Genomic DNA, 21,144 nt, shown 5'->3' with positions numbered 1-21,144 from the left:
ATAGAATGCTAGATTTGAGCTAAGGAAGCCCAGGGACAGCACCCAGGCCCTGAGTTCATACCCCAGGACTGGCATAATAAAAAGAAAAAAGAGTTTTTTGAACATGTTATTAATGTTGTTCTGAAGTGTTGAGATGGCAGTAAACCATGATGGGCTTTGGAGTTATCGATGGTTTCAAAATGAAGATCTGTCATTTACTAAAGCCATGTGACCTTGAACAATTCCTTGACACTGAGCTGTTTTCTCATCTATAAGAAGACCCAATCTAATTCCTTGCAGGTTGTTAAAATAAGTACTAAATGAAATACTGTTTTCAATATGGGGCACAATAGTTATAACCAAGAGGTGGTAATTATTTCATGATGCCAGAGATATAAGTAAATAGATTTAAAAATTTTCCTTTTAGAAGTCTTAGGAAATGCATAAAGCCATTGTAATGTGTTTAGATAGTTACATTCTGGGCTGGGAAGGTGGCTCAGTGGTAGAGTGCTTGCCTTGCATGCATGAGGCCTTGGGTTCAATTCCTCAGCAACACATAAGCAGAAAAAGCCAAAGTGAAGCTGTGGCTCAAGTGGTAGAGCACTAGCCTTGAGCTAAAGAGCTGAAGGACAGTGCCCAGGCCCAGAGTTAAGGCCCCATGAACGGAAAAAAAAGAAAAAAAGAAAAAAAAGAAATAGATAGTTGCATTCTTTCTAACCAGGCCCCAGTTGACAGTTGTGTTATTTATAAACTTTATAGTGCAATTAACAGCATCTGTTCATGTTATCAGCATTGGGCTCTGTATAGGAATGGGAATCCTGATCTTAAAATACCATTCAGGGAACTCTGAGGGATTTTCTAAACAGTTGGATTTTTGTCTAATATGTTTACCAGAAATGACTGAAAACATAGACTCCTGTCTAACTCCCCTCCCACCCTGTGCCAGCCCTCCTTGGTGATATTTGTAGAGAATTCAGCAGTAATGTTGGCATTTAATGATATCTCAATGAAGTATGAAAAAAATAGAAAGTAGCTGAAGGGGGGGAAAAAGGCAGGTGTTGTGGTAATGTTGGCCATCTTTTCCCATCAGCATCTTTGGCCCTTGCCATCCCTTTGCCTAAGAATATGTCTGGCCATTTGGGGAGAGTCCTGCCTTCTTCCAAAGTCCCTCTAAAGCCCACACTTTGTTCTTTTATTTATTTATTTTGTTGTTGTTGTTCTTGGTGCCAGTACCACAGCTTGAACCCAGCTGATGTCTTACCACTCTGAACCAAGACTCCAGTCTGTCTTTTTCTTGATTAGTGGAGATAGATCTAACCAGATCTGCCTGGCTTTAAAAATCCATCCTTCAGGTCTCAGCCTCCTGAGTAGCTGTAATTATAGCTGTGAGCTCCCAGCATCATCCTACATACTTTCAATGCAACTTCTCCTCACCTCTATGCCAGTCCCCAAACACAGAGCCTCAGGGAAGTACTCTACCACAGAGTTATACCCTTAGCCTAATACTGGGCCACACTTCTGCCCCATATACACTTAGTTCTGTGGAGAATACATGAATACATGAATAATGATATTCCGCCATAATTTTTCTTTGTTTATGGTGGTACTGGGGTGTGAGCTCAGCTCACTCAAACTTGGTAGGCAGGCACTCTAGCACTGAGCCATGCCTTGGGCCCTGCTTTCCCCTAACTGCTTTCAGGGGGAGTCTGGCTTTCTGCCTGGATGCATGCCTGAACTACAATCGCCTGTTTCATTCTTCCTGTCATTATTAGGATCACAGGCACTGTGTCCAGCTTCTCTGTTGAGATGGAATCTCCTAAAGTTTTCTGCCCAGGCTAGGTTGGAACTGAGATCCTCTTAATTTTGGCCTCTCACATTAGTGTAGGAGGATGAACACATACTACTATACCAAGCTATGGCTGAGAAGGGGATCACATAAACTGCTGCCAAGGCTGACCTCACATTATAATCCTCCATTCTCAGCCTCCCAAATAGCTAGGATTACAGGCATGGCCATACCAGTGCCCAGCCTCCTTTTTGTTCACGACTATTACCAGAAAAATGTTTATTGACCACTCAGGCATAATACATTGTATATTGAATGTTTGTAAATTAAAAGTATATATTGAAATATTATTTATATTCTAAGTATACACTAAATAATTTTTAGAATGGAATGAGATAAATACAAATGAAAAAGTTTTTTCCACATGTTATTGGGTTATTTTTGTCAATCCTTTGGTATATAGGTATCTCACTATATTTCCAGATTAATTTCTTGCACCCAGTAGAATTTAGTTGGGAAAATGGAACGACTACTTAAAAGCCAGATTTTGAATTTTTTTTTTTTTTGCCAGTCATGGGGCCTGAACTCGGCCTGGGGTCTGCCCCTCAGCTCTTCAGAGCCACAGTGCTACTTCCAGCTTTTTCTGCTTATGTGGTGCTGAGGAATCAAACCCAGGGCCTCATGCATGCAAGGCAAGCACTCTACCACTGAGTCACCTTCCCAGCCCAGTAGATTTTTTTTTTTTTTTGGCGGTTGTGGGGCTTGAACTCTGGGCCTGGGTGCTGTCCCTCAGCTCTTCAGCTCAAGGCGAGCACTCTCCCACTTGAGCTACAGCGCCACTTCCGGTTTTCTGGTGGTTTATTGGAGATAGGAGTCTCATGGTCTCTCCTGCCTGGGCTGGCTTTGAACCGCGATCCTCAGATCTCAGCCTCCTGAGTAGCTAGGATTACAGGCGTGAGCCACCGGCGCCCGGCTAGTAGATTTTTTTTCATAGTAGGATATAATTAAATATTGCTTAAGTGAGTTATATAGGTAAGGATTGTACTAATGAGATCACCTTTTTTACAATCCATCTTATACTTGAAATCACTAAATCATTTTAATTCTCTGTCTTAAATGCCAAGGGAGAGGGACAAATGAGCTATGATACATTTCTCACCCTCAGGATTTTTGGGGACAATGGCAGGTATAAAGCAGTAATAATTTGCCCTTTGAAGCTACAGACTGGTGATTAAGAAATATATAGATTCTAAGGGTTAAAACCTTAGGCTGGTCTCAAAGGGAGTGAATGGATAGGATTTAGGTGTGTAAAGAGAGAAGGAATGTTTCCTGACAGTTTGTTTGGCTGTCTTGATTATAGTTTGCTCTTGACTTACCCATATGTTTGCCTGTTTCTCCAATGAGGTGTTCTGTGTTCCCATCATCAGGATAATTTCAACATTTTCCTTAGCACCCTTCCAATGTTTAAGAATCCTCCCCCTCCCCCCCCACCCCCATTTACACATCTCCATCTCTTACTTGGATCATGGATTATTGCCTCAGGTTCATTGCCTTTTTTGTTCCTAGATTAGTGCTGATTAGTTCTCTACTCAGCTACTAAAGTAACCTTCTATTGATTTAAATTTGATCTTATCTGTCTCTGTTTTAAAAATCATTCAGTAGTTCCTCATCTCTCTTTGCTAGAAAGTTTAAAATCTTATTAAGGTATTAAAAACCCAGTCTTAGCTGGATCCTACTTTGTTGCTTTTTTCCTTTGCTTACATTAAATTCTGTGATCATACTAAATTTCCTACCATGCTTTCACCCCCTAATCTTGGCACTCATTTTCTCTGCCTGAAACTCTTCCCATTGTCTTGGCTACCCTTGAGTCTCCTGATTGTTTTACTGTACCAACTTGAATTCCGTTTTCTTTTTTTGTTTTTCTTTTTTTTCTTTTTTTCTGGTCCTGGGGCTTGAACTCAGGGCTTGAGCTCTGTCCCTGAGCCTCTTTGTGCTGAAGGCTAGTGCTCTATGACTTGTGCCACAGTACCACTTCTGGCTTTTTCTGTTTGTGTGGTACTGAGGAATGGAACCCAGGGCTTCATGCATGCTAGGCAAGCACTCTACTACAAAGCCATATTCCTAGCCTCGAATTCCATTTTCTTTATACAATATCTGCTTCATATCTCCATGCATTCTTCTGAAATGTGATACAAAGAGCATTGAAAGTGGAGGGCTACCATTTTAACTCCTAATCTTTCCTAAGAGATCTTGAAGAAATCCTTGACCTCTTCCAGCCTTCCCTATCTTTATCATAATATGATAATGCCCACTTCTCTTATAAGCCCATTAAAAACATTCATTGACATACCATGCACGAAAAGATTCTGTAAGCGCTCATATTCCATGCTCAGATAAATTGTTATGAATATTTCTGCTGCCTTCCCTCCTCTTACGTTCCCTCCCTTCTTACGTTTCTTGTGATCCTCAGCAGTTTTTCTGGAATGTTTTTCATGTGAGACTTCGTTTTTTTCAGGGGATGAAGATTTTTCTGAAGAGATAACAGAGCTTCTTTCCCAGCTGCAAATCTCCTGCAAACCAGACAAACTTGCCAGGGTAAGTTATTACTTCTTGGTGATTTTAATTTGTTTATTTGTAATACTTTAGTGGATTAAAAACTGAGATAGTGACCATTTACCATATGGAAGTAAGACCCTTGGGCAAAGCCTTGCTCTTCGTTAGTGACTTGTGAGTTGTGTGCATATCCAAGGTCAGAGTGGGTAGGGAGGTTCTGTATCCAGAGTAATATTTAATACAGCATATATTTGGTTGCCTGCTCATGGCATACTGCTCACTGGGTCATGGGCTACTTTTTTCCTTTTATACCTACCTTTCCCAGGCTCAAGAGACATTCTATAAGCCAGTAAGCAGCAGGCACACAATGCTTCCTGGACAGAGGGAGCTGATGGCCATGTAAGTCAGCGTGTCCTGTTTGCTCCTGTGTCCTAGGGTAAGGAATGTAACACTTGGTCTTTTATTCTTCTTTTTTTTTTTTTTTTTTTTTTGGGTCTGGTCGTGGGGCCTGAACTCTGGGCCTGGGCGCTGTCCCGCAGCTCTTCAGCTCAAGGCTAGCGCGCTCTACCACTTGAGCCACAGCGCCACTTCCGGCTTTCTTCTTTTTGTTTATGTGGTGCTGAGGAATCGAACCCAGGGCCTCAGGCATGCAAGGCAAGCGCTCTACCTCTGAGCCACCTGCCCAGCCCCAGTCTTTTATTCTTATCCCTTGCATTCTCCATGAAACCTGCTCGGACCACTTCTCAGGAACTCATCTTCTGCAGTTCAAGTGTATCTCTTCACTATTCAATCTAGTATTGTTTAAAAATGGTCAACTTTAGAGAAAAGTCACAAAAGGAATATAAACAATATTTGTGTGCTTTTTATGCAGATTCACTATGTTTCATATTTTACTTTATTTGCCTAATCACTTGTGCTTAGATGTATGTTCTCTGTAGACACACATTTGAGATTAATTTGTATATATTGTAGTTCTCTATTCCTGCATATTTTAATCTTGATCTCCTCAGCATATAAATGTCCCATTATTACATAGCCACAGTATAGTTATCAGCTTCAGTACATTACTAACTATGCCATACTTTTGCTTAATCTTTTGTCCATTTTCCAGTTTTGCCAATTGGCTCAATTCTATTCTTTCTACCAATTTTTTTCCTCCAGTACTAATACTAGTACATGATCATGAATTATATGTTGGTTGTGTATACTTGGTCTCTTTTAGTCTGGAATAATTTTTCAGCTTTTCTTATCTTTATAACATTAATATTTTTGAACAGCATAAGCACCTCCTTCCCTTTAGTAGCTAGGATGACAGGTTTGAGTCACTGCTGCATGGCAAATGTAGAGTGCTTGAGGGTTAAATGTGTCATCATTTATACAAAGGTCTTACAAACTGTGAGGCTCAGTGTAAAGAAATGCTCAGTGTTGATGACCCCATAGAAACTAGTTTTGTATTCTAAATACACATGTAGATGTTCAGTAAGCAGACATGTCTCTTAACCCTTATTGTAGGTAATTTGCTAGGTGCTAGGGAAATAATGACAAGAAAGACATAGAAAAATCACAGGAATAAAGGAAATCATGTTAATAAATATTTTTAATAGATCAGTAATTGCCATGTGGTCAATAATTCCCCATGTGGTCTCCATGTGGCAATTCTCGGAAGGCAGTTTTCAGATAGTTGAAGTTTTTGGCATTGAGACGGAGGATATAGCAGGGGTAACCATCGGCCTGGTTGTCTGCATACTGCATGATGTAGGGAAAAGCACACTGGAACTTGGGTGTCTGGGAATGTGGCTGGTTCTGGTCCTGACGCACATGACCTTCAGCAAATCCCATTCCTTTTTCATGCCTTGTGATTGTTCAGCTAGAAAAAATATTAGTTGTTGGAATAGCTAAGCCATAGTGTTTTTAATTCTTTTCCCAACCTCACCAGCAAGAAGTTCTAGGCTGAATCATGGTGGTGAATGGTAGTAATAATTTTGGGAAAAAGAATGATAAATTGGGCTGGGAAGGTGGCTCAGTGGTAGAGCGCTTGCCTTGCATGCTCAAGGCCCTGGGTTCGATTCCTCAGCACCACATAAGCAAAAAGAAAAAAGCCGGAAGTGGCGCTGTGGCTCAAGTGGTAGAGCGCTAGCCTTGAGCTGAAGAGCTGAGGGACAGTGCCCAGGCCCAGAGTTCAGGCCCCACGACTGGAACCAAAAAAAAAAAAAAGAATGATAAATTGTCCTGAGTTGGTTGAATAGTTTATGATGACTTCTCTTACTGAATTATTTACAAAGGAAGTCACTTTGGATATGCACTATGCCTATTAAATATCTCCTTCAAGCATATTAAATTTATGGTATCAGTTTTCTTTTATGTGGCTTTCGTGCTGTTTTTTTTTTTTCCTTTTTTTTTTGGTCGGTTGTAGGCCTTGAAGTCAGGGCCTAGGCATTGTCCCTAAGCCTCTTTGTGTTCAAGGCTAGCAGTTTACCACTTGATATCCACAATATTAATTCTGATTTTTGAGTGGTTTATTGGAAATAAGAGTCTCATGGGGACTTTTCTGTCCATGCTGGCTTTGAACTGCAATCCTTAGATCTCAGCCTCCTCATTAGCTAGGATTATAGGTGTGAGCCACTGGCACTTGGCCTTTTCTTTTCTTTCTTCCTTTTTTTTTTTCAGTTGTGGGACTTGAACTCAGGGCCTGGGTGCTGTCCCTCAGCTCTTCAGCTCAAGGCGAGCGCTCTATCACTTGAGCCACAGCTCCACTTCCGGTTTTCTGGTGGTTTATTGGAGATAAGAGTTCACAGACTTTCCTGCCAGAGCTGGCTTTGAACCACAATCCTCAGATCTCAGCCTCCTGATAGCTAGGATTACAGGTGTGACCCACCAGCACCCACTTTCTTTTTTTAACCTCAGATAAATTAATCTTTAGTTTCTTTTCCACTCATTTTATCTCAGAAGAAATTACAAAGGAATTCACATACTGTCTGGATTGTTAATCAGCTGTTAGGAACCTTTCCAGCCTCCCTTGCTGTTTATTCTCTTCTGTGAAGCTTAACACTCCGACCTCATCTCTTGTTATGCTCTCCTTTTCTCATTGGCCATGTTTTGTTCCTCAAACTTATCAACTGATTTTCCTATATGTACAGATACCCTTGCTTAATATTTGAATGCCCAGTTCCTTGTGATTCTTCTGAGTTCAGCTCAGATTTCACTTAGCAACACTTCTTGGCCACCTAACTTGACTAGCTTTCATGATCCTAATCCTACGCTTTCTATACCCCATTTCATTTTCTTCATGGGTATTTTTGTTCGTTTGCTTGCTTTTCTTATAAAAATTAAAAAGTACAGGCCCCTAATTACTAAATTTGTAGTACCCAACTTAGTGTACACTATGCATTTGTGACAAATGAATTAATAAATGCCTGTATTTTTTCTTCCGGTCTTGTTAGATGCCTCAGGGTTTGCTCAACACACTTTAAATTTTCCTGCCTCACAGCCTGTATACAATTCATTCTGTTTGGTGTTTGGAACTGGGAGGTTCAGCTGTTTACTATTAAGTAATGGGAAGGTTTAGATAAGAGCCAGATTGCTTATAAGGGTTTTCCTGAGGCATCTGAGGCTCTGCTTTAGCTCATTTGTGTTTACTCTTTGTTTTGTTTTGTTTTGTTTTGTTTTTTGGGTCTGGTCGTGGGGCCTGTACTCTGGGCCTGGGCGCTGTCCCTCATCTCTTCAGCTCAAGGCTAGCACTCTACCACTTGAGCCACAGCGCCACTTCCGGCTTTTTTCTTTTTGCTTATGTGGTGCTGAGGAATCGAACCCAGGGCCTCATGCATGCAAGGCAATCACTCTACCATTGAGCCACCTTCCCAGCCACTTGTGTTTACTCTTGGGTATAGTCCTACCCATGGTTTTGAAAGGTTCTAAAGCCTTACCTGTAATAAAACCTGTAATAAAACCTGTTGGGATGACTTTCAAGATCTTCAGAAATGAAGTCTTCAGTGTCTCTCAAGGATTCCTGTTCCCTGGTTGCAGCTTTGCATGCATTCAGGTGCATGCCTTCATTTAATGGCAATAAGCGTTTTATGAGAAACTAAGACTTTCTCACCTGTCAAAGACAGAAATTCAAGTCATGAGGAAAGAGAATTACTCAGTAGCCAAGAAACTATCAGATCAAGGGCTTTAGATAGAGCTCTAACTATCTATATCTCTTGGCTCTGCTTTACTTTGCATTGGTTTCACTGAGGGAAGAGGGCTTTCGAAACTTACCAGATGTTATGGGGGGTCCATAGACCTGACTGGATTTTGCTTTCTATCCAATAACCAATTACTGTGACAACAAGGGGATTAATGTTCTTCTTAGCTAAACCAGAATCATTTGTCATTGGCTGAAGGTTTAATTCAACCAATATCACATAAACAGAGAAGTATCAGAAAGCTTCTAGAAAGGAGATAAGAACATGGTCCTTAAAGCAGTGGGTATTCTCTACTGTGTGTCAGGCACTAGAAAAGCCAAATTAGACACTTTGTGGCTACCTATAATACGTAGGTTAGTTTGGAGAGTAACACATAGTTAATTTCAGTATATTCTGTTAAGTAATAAATTTAAGGGATTCACAGGAGTATGGAAGTTCAGGGAAGTGTTGTTGGAGCGCCTGGTCTCCTGGAGAGTTATCCAGAAGAGACGGCACATGGGTGGATGACTGCAGTTCATTACTGGTAGACTATAAAGTAGAAGAAGGATGCCAGGCCACTGAGGCAGTGGTGAAGGGAAATGTCCTGGGGACGTGGGAGATCCCGTGAAGGAGCTTGATCTAGTTGATGAGAAAGTATCAATACTCAGCTCTGGGCTGATCACTCATAGCATTACGGCAGATGAAAATAAACTTAACGTGAGCCAGCTTAGAAGCAGGGGAACTAGTCATGAAGTGGATATGAACTCAAGGGATGAACTTGAAGTATCAGAACTTACTTTGATGAATCTTTCAAAGTGTCCATCTTGCTTTGTTTAGGCAAGAAGTGCAACCTATGAATGGATCAAGAGATCCCTGGCCAAGCCAACAGCAGAGAAAGAGAAAGGAGAAATACAGTTGGAAACAGAAAATACTATTGAAATCAACAAAAATACAATAGAGGTAACTTTAAGTTTGTGTTCTTCCCTCCTACTCCTTCTTCCCCTTCCCCCCTCCCCCATTCCCTCCCCTCCTAAGATAGGTTTTAAAGTTAAGGACCCGGGATCCTTCATGTTCATTGCAGTGTTATCCATAATTTCAACCTTTTTTTTTGTTGTTGTTAGTCGTGGGGCTGTCCCTACACTCTTCAGCTCAAGGCGAGTGCTCTACCTCTTGAGCCATAGTGCCACTTCTGGTTTTCTAGTGGTTTATTGGAGATCATAGTCTCAAGGATATTTCTGCCCGGGCTGGCTTTGAACCATGATCATCAGATCTCAGCCTCCTGAGTAGCTAGGATTATAGGCATGAGCCACCGGCGCCCAGCTTCATAATTTCAACCTTTTATTAAGCATTGTAGTTCTGGAGATAATGATCCGAGATGCAGCATTTTAGGAGTAATAGAGGAGTGCATGTGTCATGAGGAAGGTTCCCAGAAACCGCTAACAAACAGTGTGTGTGTGTGTGTGTGTGTGTGTGTGTGTGTGTGTGTGTGTGTGTGTGTGTGTGTGTGTGTGTGTGTGTGTGTGTGTGTGTGTGTGTGTGTGTGTGTGTGTGTGTGTATGTGTGTGTGTGTGTGTGTGTGTGTGTCCAGGGGTTTGAATTCACAAACAGTGTGTGTGTGTGTGTGTGTGTGTGTGTGTGTGTGTGTCCAGGGGTTTGAATTCAGGGCCTGAACACTATCCTTGAGCTTCTTTTGCTAAGGTCTAGTGCTTTACTTCTTGAGCCACGGCTCCACTTTTGGCTTTTTCGTAATTAATTGGAGATAAGTGTCTGGGGTTGGCTTTGAACTGAGCTCTTCAAATCTCCTGAGTTGCTAAGATACAAACATGAGCCACTGACACCCAGCAACACTGTTTAAATCTTTTGGCCAAAACTTAGTCACATGAATATCCAACTGTAGGGGGAGCCTGTTGTTTTTTTCAGTTATAGAAAAATTACATTATTACTATAAAAGAGAGTGTTTATGGGGGACAACTATTAGTCTCTGCTACTTTCAAATGACTGAGAGAAGCCAGGTGGTTCATTTTTACTCAGGTTTTCAAAACAGCACAAACAGAAACTAATGCTTTGTTATGCATTTTTTCTCCCATCCAGGATATCCATGCATTTGCAATCCGTAGCCTAGCAGAGTTGACTGCCTGCTCCATAGAACTGTTCCACAAAACAGCAGCCTTGGTTCTGCATGGCCAGAAACAGGAAGTGACAGCCATTGCCAGGAGTCAGACTCTTTCCCAGTATGTAGAATGGCTATCTCTTAAAGGGTGTCAGATGCTAAGTTTTCTTGGCTGGTTTCCAAAGGTTTTAGATATTTCTGTTTTAACAAAATGATACTATCGTCACATTATGTTCATGTACAGATTAAAGCTTTGTTCATTTGGGGTGACTTTTTTCTTTTTTTATTGAGCTATGGTAAGTCTGCGTTACAAACCCATCCTTTTCATTAATGGCCTCTTGCTCTAAAATCTGTTTCTAAGGGATTTAGGTGTATTATTCTCAATTTATACAACAACACAAAGAGTAAGTGATTAGTCCAGCATTTAGAAATGTAGATTGCTTTGTAATCTGCCCAGATGTCCAACCCAGGACTTCAGCACTGATTTAAGCCTTAACACCCATTTTTTTGACCGTGTTGCTGATTTTGAGCAAATCTTGTTTACAATGGAAGACTCTAAGTATTGCCAGGAAGAAAAACAAAAGGGCCCAGTAGTGTTTAAATAGACCTGAGGTGGTGTTGTTTCTTAGGATGGGAGAGGCTGCTGCTGTTCTCCAAACCTTCATCTTCAGCTGCTCTGCTCTGGCAAATCCCACAGGGGTCCCAGTTTTGATGAACACCCTGGAGAGTGGGAGACACAACTCCAGAGTAACCTGTTGTGGGGAAAATTCCTGCCACTTAGAGTGCTTTGTTAGGCATGCTCCCTCCCTAACTGAATTCAACTGTCTACTCAAATGCTGAGTGCTCAGAGATCCTTCCTTCCTCAACTGTCTAAAAATAGCACCTCCCCATCTAGGATAAAACTGGCTTGCAGGGAGTTGACCTGGAGAAATGGCAGTTCTGTAGTAAAACCCTACATAGTCTTCCTAGAGAGGAGACTAGTAGCAAGGCTTCTATTTGATAACCAGTGGAAAGGCAGGGAGGGGATCTCGATGTAACAGAGTTACCAGGACCAGTAACATCCATACTTAGCACCACCAAGTGCTGGCTGCAACTGCCTAAACCCAAGATGGGGAATGGATAGCAAGAAACAGCGTCACTTTGACTTGGATAAAGTGACTACAAAATTTTGCATAAACTTGGAGTCCCCTTGAGAGACAGTCATTCTGAACACACAGAGTCATGTTCCTCTTTGAACTACTGAAGGATTTAGATTCAGGATTCCTATTTCAACTATATTTCTAAACATGTACTTAAAAAGTCTTTTTTTTTTTTCTTTTTTTGCTGGCCATGGGGCTTGAACTTGGGGCCTAAGTGCCATCCCTGAGCTTTTTTGCTCAATGTTAGGGCTCTATCACTTTGAGCCACAGGGCTACTTCCAGTTTTCTGGTGGTTAATTGGAGATAAGAGTTTTACAGACTTTCCTGCCCAGGCTAGCTTTGAACTGTGGTCCTCAGATGTCAGTCTCTTGGGTAGGATTACAGATGTGAGTCACATGTATCCAGCTTTTTTTTGAAAGTGCATTTTAATTAATTCCTTTGATTTAACTTGAAGGGATAGTAGTTTCTGATAAGGAACATATTTTTCTAAGGAGTAGACTTCCTCTGCCTGTGGCTTTGACTAATTAGATGAGTCTCCAAGTACAATAAATGGCTGAACTTAGGTGGTTTTATACCTTTAAAAGCTGCCTTCTTTCCCTGGACCCATTTCTTTATGTCAATTGTTTAAATATGGCTTATTTCAAAAAAGAAAGAAGAGATGAAATTTCCTTTCTTTCTTCTTCCTTAGGATGACAATTGTGTTGTGTAAAGAGCTGTCCTTTCTGTCTAAAGAGTTCACCACTTGCCTAACAACTGCTGGGGTAAGAATTCATGCTTCTTACAGGCTCCTATTTTGTTGTCTTGGATATATTTTCTATACCATAGAATTATTCTGTTTCAAGTGTGGTTTTTGTATCCTTACATAAATGTGCAGTCATTATAATCATATTTAAAACATTTTTCATCTTTCTCCTAAAATCCTCATAATTACTTGTTTCCTTTAACACAGTCCCTCAGTCCTAAGCAATATGCATTTATTTTCTGTCTCTATATTGGTTGTGGACATTTCTTATAAATGACATCATACACTTTGTAGTATTTATGTCAGGTTTCATTAACCTGTGCTTTTGAAGTTCATCTATGCTTTAGCACTTGTCAGTACTTTTTAGTACTGAATGTACTCTTAGGGATATACATCACATCATTTTTTTTTATTTATTTATTTTTTGGTATTGGGGCTTGAAATCTGGGCCTGGGCATTGTCCTGCAGCTCTTTAGCTCAAAGCAAGCACTCTTCCCATTTGAGCCACAGCATCACCACTTCTGGTTTTCTGGTGGCTAATTGGAGATAAGAGTCTCATGGACTTTCCTGCCTGGGTTGGCTTTGAACCATGATCCTCAGATCTCAGCCTCCTGAGTAGCTAGAATTACAGGTGTGAGCCACCAGCGCCTGGCATTATTTTATTCTTTAGTTGACAGATACTTGGGTTGTTTATCAGATGTATGATATGCATGTGTTTTTTCCATGGCTTCTTCCTTCACTTGTTTTTAATTTTTTTTAATTAAATTAAATTTTGTGTGTCTGTGCCAGTCCTAGTTCTTGAACTCAGGCCCCGGGCACTGTAGCTGAGCTTCTTTTGCTCAAGGCTAGCACTCTGCCACTTGAGCCACAGCTCAACTTCTAGCTTTCTTGAAGAGTTTTATTGGACATAGAGTTTCACAGACTTTCCTGTTGAACCATGATCCTCAGATCTCAGCCTCCTGAGTACGGATTGCAGGCATTGGCCATTGGCACCCAGATTCACTTTTTTGATAGTGTACTTTTCACAGAAATCTTGGTAAAATTCAGCTTGTTAGTATTCTCTTTTATTACTTGTGCTTTTGGTGTTGTATCCAAGAAAGCACTGCCTATTCCAAGGTCATGACGATTTACTTTTCTATTTCTTCTAAGAGTTTTTGTTTTAGTTCTGATGTCTGTGATTCATTTGGAGTGAATTTTTTTACGTGATATGAAGTGTAGGGTCTGACTATATTCTTGTGCATGTGAATATTCACAGTTCCGGCACCATTTGTAAAGACCATTTTCCCCCATTGGATTTTCTTGGCCCCTTGTCAGAAGTCTAGGAACCACAGATAACATAGGCTCCACTTGATACTTTATTGATGTGTCTGTGAGTACCATGTTGTCTTAATTACTGTGGTTTTGCATCAAAAAATAATGAGTCTTCTAGCTATTTTATGTTTTGACCACTGGGGCCCCAAATATGTCCACATAAGTTTTAGGATCAGCTTATATATATATATATATATATATATATATATATATATATATATATATATATATATGTAACTGTATTTACAACTCATTTTTGTTTTCTTTTTATGTACTCTGCAGTATGGAAGTATGAATGTTAGATTATTTTAGACTTTTGCCAGAAAACCACGCAGACATCCAGGTACAGGGAACACAGAAATGTTTATTGCTGGGAAAGGGGCCAGCAAGACCCCTTCTCACAAGGGAGCAGTGAGAAGAACATCGGCTATTGTCTGAGGTGACCTATATAACTTAGGAGGTCTAGGAGGGGCCAGAAGGGGCTAGGAGGCAGAGACCCTGGTGTGACATGAGGGCCAGGGGCGTCATGTCAGACTAGGATTTATGGCTGATGCCCAAATAGTAGATAAGGGGCTTTGCAGCTGCCCAGACCTGAAGGTCACAAAGGGTCTTGTTGCCTTATATGGTGATAGCTGCCCCAGAGAAGTGCCATCCTAAAGTAAAGGGGGGTTGGAGGCTGAATATTTACTGCCTTTACTAAATGGACCTAGTGTTGCCTAGGAAGGGAGCATGCTAAGCTGTGGAGAGGGGAAGGAATGTACTAAGCTATGGGAAGGGAGCTTGAGCTCACTGGGCTAACATTAAACCATAATAAAATAAAACCTCCAAAGTTTGACTCTAGTTTTTAAAGAGTAGCATCTTGCTGGGAGCTTATGTACAAATGTATTTCTAGCTACTCAGGAGGCTGAGCTCTGAGGATCATGGTTTGATGCCATCCTAGGCAGGAAAGTCTGTGAAACTTAAGCTCCAATAATCTACCAAAAAAAAAAAAAGCCAGAAGGGGAACTTTGGCTCAAATGGTAGAGCACTAGCCTTGAGCAAAAGAAGCTCAGGGACAGCTCCCAGGATTGGAATATACACATACACAAAAAAGAGTAGCATCTCTATCAAACAGTGGTAACATTCATCTTACATAGCTGCCACTCAGTGAGAGAGCTATAATTAAACCCAAATACAATTAAACCTAAAGGTTTTTTTGAATTGGGATTCTAAGTATTTTTTTATTGAAGGTTTTTGAGTTATGGAACATGGCTTGAGAAATTGATAATCCTGAATTAAGATAAATCAAGAACATTTTAAAAAGAAAATAAAATTGTTAGTGTCATTATGGCAGAGAAGTTACTGTGGGGCCTTAAATTTATTTTAATTGTACCATAATTCATATTTTTAAAATTTGAGTCTAGATTATTCTTATTAGGGATAATTCTGGGATATAGCTTCTCTTTTCTCTTATTAGTGTTTTCTTTTAAAGAGCTTCTGGGTTTCCTGAAATTAATTTTATGAGGCTAAATCATAAGGATATGCGACAACTATGAAGTATATAATACATGTATTAAATGTGCACAGTTTATTTCCATGAAATGAGCCTTTTCCATACATCCTGTCTTAAAACCTGTTGATAAATTTTTTTTTAACTCATATTCTAGATCTTCATGTTTTTTAGGGTTTTTTCTTAGGCCAGTTTTGAGGCTTGAACTCAGGAACTGTCTCCAAGCTTCTTTTGCTCAAGGCTAGCACTCTACTACCTAAGCCACAGCACCGCTTCTGGCTTTTTCTTTTTATGTGATACTGAGGACTTGAACTCAGGGTTTCATGCATGCTAGGCAAGCACTCTACCACTAAGCCACATTCCCAGCCATATCTCCATGTTTTGTTTTAAAGTTTGTGGTCAGAGGTATCTTTCCCATCCTCTTTTCGAAAATGAGGACATTTCCTCCACTCTGTAAGGCAGTATATTGCCAATCTGAATAACCCAGAAAGGAAATTCTTTTTTTTTTTTTTTCCCCGTCGTGGGGCCTGAACTCTGGGCCTGGGCGCTGTTCCTCAGCTCTTCAGCTCAAGGCTAGCATTCTACCACTTGAACCATAGTGCCACTTCCAGCTTTTTCTGCTTATGTGGTGCTGAGGAATCGAACCCAGGGCCTCATGCATGCTAGGCAAGCACTCTACCACTGAGTACCTTCCCAGCCCTGAATTCTTCAAATCACTTAAAATTTTACTTTGCAGCAGAGTTTTGTTCTTTCCAGTCCAGTTATTTTATGCTTATATTTATGTGTGTTATGTGTGTATGTGTCAAAATGTTTTTTTAACAGAGAGATGTAGAGCTGCTGATGTAAAACTGTCTCCTTTATTTTAGGTTAAAGAAAAGGCAGAGGTCCTTAATCCATTAATCACTGCAGTGTTTCTGGAGGTTAGTAGTAGGTTTTTTGTTTTTTGTTTTTTGTTTTTGTTTTTAACTCAAAAGGCTCTGTGTATTAAGTCTTTAATTTCTGATTCCTTAAAATCCATGTAGGCAGTTTTTAACCTTATTTTTGCAGATATTACCAAAGTGGTGTTTATTTGCTGAGTATCCCTGCCCATTAAGTGTAGAGAATAAGGTAGAAGCTGTGGCACAAAGTAGAATGCAGGAAGCAGTAGGCTATCATTGCTTAGTCCCTTCCCTGTGACAACATAAGGGATAATTCTAGGTTAACACCTTCTGGAGACCAACCTGTTAGTGAAATGTTGATAATTACAAACAGGCAAGCACTACTTCCTAAAGGACTACAGTTTGTCTGAGAGCAAAACATTTTATCATTTCCTTGCCCCCAAAGAAAAATACCCTTTGTGTTTACATAGTCCTCATCCGTCTGTTAGATTTCAGGTATGGATAGTCTGTCTGAAAAAAAGGAGGGCGTGGGTCCCAGGCTGACGCCTGTAATCCTAGCCACTCAGGAGGCTGAGATCTGGGGGTCAAGGTGCAAAGCCAGCTCAGGTGGAAAGTCCATGGCACTCTTATCTCCAGTTAACCCCCAGAAAACCAGAAGTGGTGCTGTGGCTCAAGTGGTAGAGCGCATGTGTTGAGCTGAAGAGCTCAGGGATAGCACCCAGGCCCAGAGTTCTAGCCCCATAACCAACAAAGAAAAAAGGAAGAGTACAAAGAACCCATAATTAATTTCATTGTTTCCCCTCTATGATGGTTTCTGGATTGCATGTGTTAAGAATTCTATCTTCAAATGCCTGAAAACCTAGCTACTTGGGATGTAGAGCCTGGTGGATCATGGTTTGAGGCCAAGTTGGTAGTAAGATCCTTTCTCAAAAACAAGCTGAGTTTAGTGGTTTTCACCTGTAATCCCAGCTGTTCACGGGGTTGAGAATAGGAGGATTGTGATCTGAAGCAAAGTTATCATGAGATCCTCTCAGAAAAGTTAAAATGCAAAAGGGCTATTAGTGTGGCTCAAGTGGTAAAGCTCTTGGTAGGGGCTCTCTCTAGTCTGGCAAAATATCCAGAAAAAAAAAACTCTGCCTTATAAATTAATTGTGCAGACAATTTAGACTTTTGATGATTTGCTTTGGACATACTTAGTCTAGAAGAAAGATGTTGATAATGGGCTAAATGTTCAATACAGGATGTTAACCTTAGTTTTCAATTATTTAAAAAATTATTTAGACATTAGTATTAAAAAGATGCTCTTAATTCTTTAAGCACACACACAGTTTTCTTTGAATAGTTGAGGGGAACTCTTAGGAGTTTGTGATGCAGGAACTGGCAGAGTAGCAGAGTTGAAAGAACTTTTTAAGCCTGGAGGCCCTCCTGTCCTGGAATGTACAGTTTTGGACAGTCTCATTATTTTAAGTTTTCTTTTTGGCTGGAAAATGTGTAATGAAATGTTGCACTGAAGTTGGGGTAGGAGTTCTAGTCAGTGATAAAGGCAGCAGTGGTCATCTTACTTGGCATGGGCTTCCTGTTGCTGTTTTGATTGTTTCAAGATGACTTGAAATTGAAATTGTACATTTTATCATTGTATAATGAACAATTCTTTTGTCAGATATAGATGAACTCTGGCAGACGGAGCATAGTGATTCCATGACACTGCTTGTTAGTATGTTGTACAGATAGGAAAGTGTCTACACTGTTCCATCTTTGAAAGTAGTGTTGCTTCTTCATGATTGCCAGCCGCTATCTTGTGCTCACTGTTTGCGCTTAGTCCTGGGAAGAAAAGCTGTCTGTCATCCAAGGCTGGAATTCCTATTGGTACAGAAAGCCTCTATCAACAATGAACTCAAGTGTTAGGACAGAATCTGTTTACTCAATCAAAGAACAAATTGTGAATGTCCAGTGAGAGCAGGATGCCAAAAAACAGCAATTATTTCCGATGCACAATCTTAAAAAAACACTTACTTTCTTGATGCTCTCTCTAGCTTAAATTAGGTCTTTGTCTCCCTTATAAAGAAGTTAGCAATCTAGTCTCAAGTATCTGTTCTTAATTTCGTAAGCTACAAATGCAGTTAGATTGCACATATTAGCTGGGTGCTGGTGGGCCATACTTGTAATCTTACATACTCAGGAAACTTGAGGTCTGAGAATCACAGTTTGAAACCAGATTGGGCAGAAAAGTCTGTTAGGACACAACTCACCAATTAAATGCCAGACGTGTAGCTGTGGAGCAATATCAATAGCGTTAAGCAAAAAAACTCAAGGACAGCACCCAGGACAGTCCCAGGACAGATGCACACACACAAAAAAGATTGCACTGTTCTTTTATGTATTCTGTTTTCTCTTTTATGTGACTGGATACTTTGTTTTTTCAATCCTGCCAGGCATCAAACAGTGCCTCCTACATCCAAGATGCCTTTCAACTGCTCTTACCTGTGCTGCAGATCTCTCTCATTGAGAAGAAGATCAAATCACTTGGGTGTGAGTCACCAGTTCAGAGGCCTTTGTCAGAACATTGAAGAACAGAGCATATCTGAACTGGGATATGTGATGGCCAAGAAGTACCACTGTCTGTAAGGGCCTCTAGTAGCCATGACTGAAAGTGGTTATTTTAGTATGTAAAAATTCAGCGTGGGGAAACAGGTTAAAGAGGAAGTTTGTTTCTTAATTTGGCTAAAGTAGTCAGGTTCTGACACTACTCCTATTTATTTTAATGAGCAAACTATTTGAAATGAGATGATGTAGCAATTTGAAGGATAATGGCCCTAGCAAACATTTAGTAGGGCATTCAGACGAAGATATTGGTCTGTGATAGGTTGCAAAACATTGATAATTTTGTCTAGTAACCTATGGATAAAATTGTTGTTAAGCAGGGAAAAAAAACTTTATTTTGCATTCTAGAATTTATGAGATGCTTGGTTTATTAGTGCTATGGATGACTTCTTTCTAGAATAAAATCGATGATTTTAAGAGAACTGGACCTATGTAAACTCTTTTGTCATGGAATTCTTGGCTAGGAAATGTCATGAGCTTTTTAATTCTCAGCAAATATTTGGCATCAAGGAAAAACTGGCTGCAAATGATTTCCCCAGCCCAGAATGACAAGTTTCAAGTAAGTAGTATCTGACCTCATCTAATGGATTTCCAGACAAATGTAGTTTAGAGAAACAGTTTTTGGTTTCTTCAGGTGGTGTTTTCCTGCATACCTTACATGTAGGACAGGTAGGGTTTTGTTGTTTGAGTATTATTAAAGACAGCCATAGACTCTCAGAAATTACATTATTATTATAACATGAAATATAGGTAGATTTTAACATGACATAATCTCTAAGAATTTTTTTTTGACATGGACAGAAACAGGCTTTATTGGTTGTAGTAGTACAATGAATGGAAGAAACATATCAGCTTTCCCAGGGCAGCACCTGCAGACCAAGTCTCCCTTCCAAAGCTCCAGTTGGTTTTAATGTGAAAAATAGATACAAAAGTTGCTTTTAGCATTAAAAAAAAAAACCCACTAAAAGCAACTTTGGTATCTTTTTTTTTTTTTTTACAGTCTCCAATTTTGTGGTTTTAAATGTTCAGATAACTTTTGTGAGCTATGCCCCCTCTTCTAAAATCTAAAATATAAGTATGTCCATTCATAAATAGAGTATTTCACAAATATCAAAGATTAAAGTCTTTTATTATGTTTTAACATGTCAGTTTTCATAAAAGGCTTAAAAATAAGGCATTGGAAGCTTTTTGGTCAGCATGTCATCAAGATCTTGGTGAATACCAAGGGGGAATGTTTTAATACTGTGTTCATTATCTTTAGGTGTACACCTGTCAGTTTATATGTACAGCATGTATAAATGGTCACCCTTCCCTGGCTCCTCCCATCAACCCCTTCAAGTTTTCCATTTTATTTTCATATGTGTACATTGAGTATTATGACTGTATTTGTCTGCGACGGACCAGCTCGGCCGGAGCACTGGGACCGACGGGACAGGGATCTCGGGATAGGTGGGCAAAGGAGTCGGCGAAGTGACAAACAGACACAGACTCAAAAGAGTTGCATCTGAGTGTATCTTTATTGAGGAGAATTAACATTTTTATACAGTGTGTGATTGTGACATAGATTCTTTGTTTATTTAAGCACGTAATCAATTTTTTAAAAGGCAAAGCATTGATGAATTACATGAAAATTAATGACTATCCCACCAACTGTTTAAGCTAAGTGGTGTGAAACAAGTCTAGCATATTGTTTAATAGAATACGTCATCTATTCAGCCTTTTTTATGTTTAATAATTAACAAACCTAAGACAGGGCTGTACTTACATTATACTCTTTTTAATTTTATCCAACTAATTTCATCTTTATAAGCTCCTGTATAAGGAAATGGTTCTTGGTTGGTTCAGGAAATATGTTACTAACTTTATATTTTGTGTGAAAACACCATCTATTCCCTATAATGTAAGTTGGACTAAACTTAATCATAACTGTTGGGAGAATCTTTCTTTTTCTTTTATAATCAGAGGTCCCTTCTTTTTAGAACTCTCTAAACTACTGGGATAACTCTTTCTAACTTAGTTTAGTTTATTGATTTTGTCTATTAGACATATCTAGAAATTTTAAGTCTTTATATTTACTATTCATGAGCTGCAAAACCGCTTGTGAAGTTGTAGGAGTTTCTGGAGGCAACGTCACATCAGATGATAGATTGATTGGGGGATTGCCCACATTTAATCTTTGGCCTTAGTCTTTATTACTTAGAGAAGCCATCTCTATTGGACTGTTCACGGATCAATGGAAAAATAGCCAAAATGAGAATAAAGGCAACGAATGTACAGCCAAGAAGAATATAGTAAGAATAAAGGTAGAGGCTATAAAGGTGCAGCCAAGTGTATGGGAAGCCTTGAACCAACATCCCCTTCCTGGGGGCATGCTTCCTTGAAGCTCTTTGTCC

General features: G+C 39.9%; 1 protein-coding gene across 3 annotated transcripts in view; it reads left to right on the top strand.

Moving 5' to 3' along the window:
• LOC138808674 (protein FAM114A2-like) overlaps positions 1 to 19,173 on the top strand; it is a 38,170-nt gene extending 18,997 nt beyond the window's left edge. For all 3 annotated transcript variants that reach the window (XM_069994914.1, XM_069994915.1, XM_069994916.1), the window contains exons 9-14: positions 4,281 to 4,360; positions 9,319 to 9,441; positions 10,573 to 10,712; positions 12,419 to 12,491; positions 16,139 to 16,192; positions 18,583 to 19,173. In XM_069994914.1, coding sequence (XP_069851015.1) covers positions 4,281 to 4,360; positions 9,319 to 9,441; positions 10,573 to 10,712; positions 12,419 to 12,491; positions 16,139 to 16,192; positions 18,583 to 18,717 — 605 coding nt within the window. In that variant the 3' untranslated portion in view covers positions 18,718 to 19,173. The remainder of the gene's footprint in view (positions 1 to 4,280; positions 4,361 to 9,318; positions 9,442 to 10,572; positions 10,713 to 12,418; positions 12,492 to 16,138; positions 16,193 to 18,582) is intronic.
• The last annotated feature ends 1,971 nt before the right edge of the window (positions 19,174 to 21,144 follow it).

Source organism: Dipodomys merriami, unplaced genomic scaffold (assembly GCF_024711535.1).
Source record: "Dipodomys merriami isolate MVZ:Mamm:240054 unplaced genomic scaffold, mDipMer1.0.p SCAF_467, whole genome shotgun sequence".
NCBI classification, from domain to species: domain Eukaryota; kingdom Metazoa; phylum Chordata; class Mammalia; order Rodentia; family Heteromyidae; genus Dipodomys; species Dipodomys merriami.
This window is presented reverse-complemented; position numbering and strand designations above follow the sequence as displayed.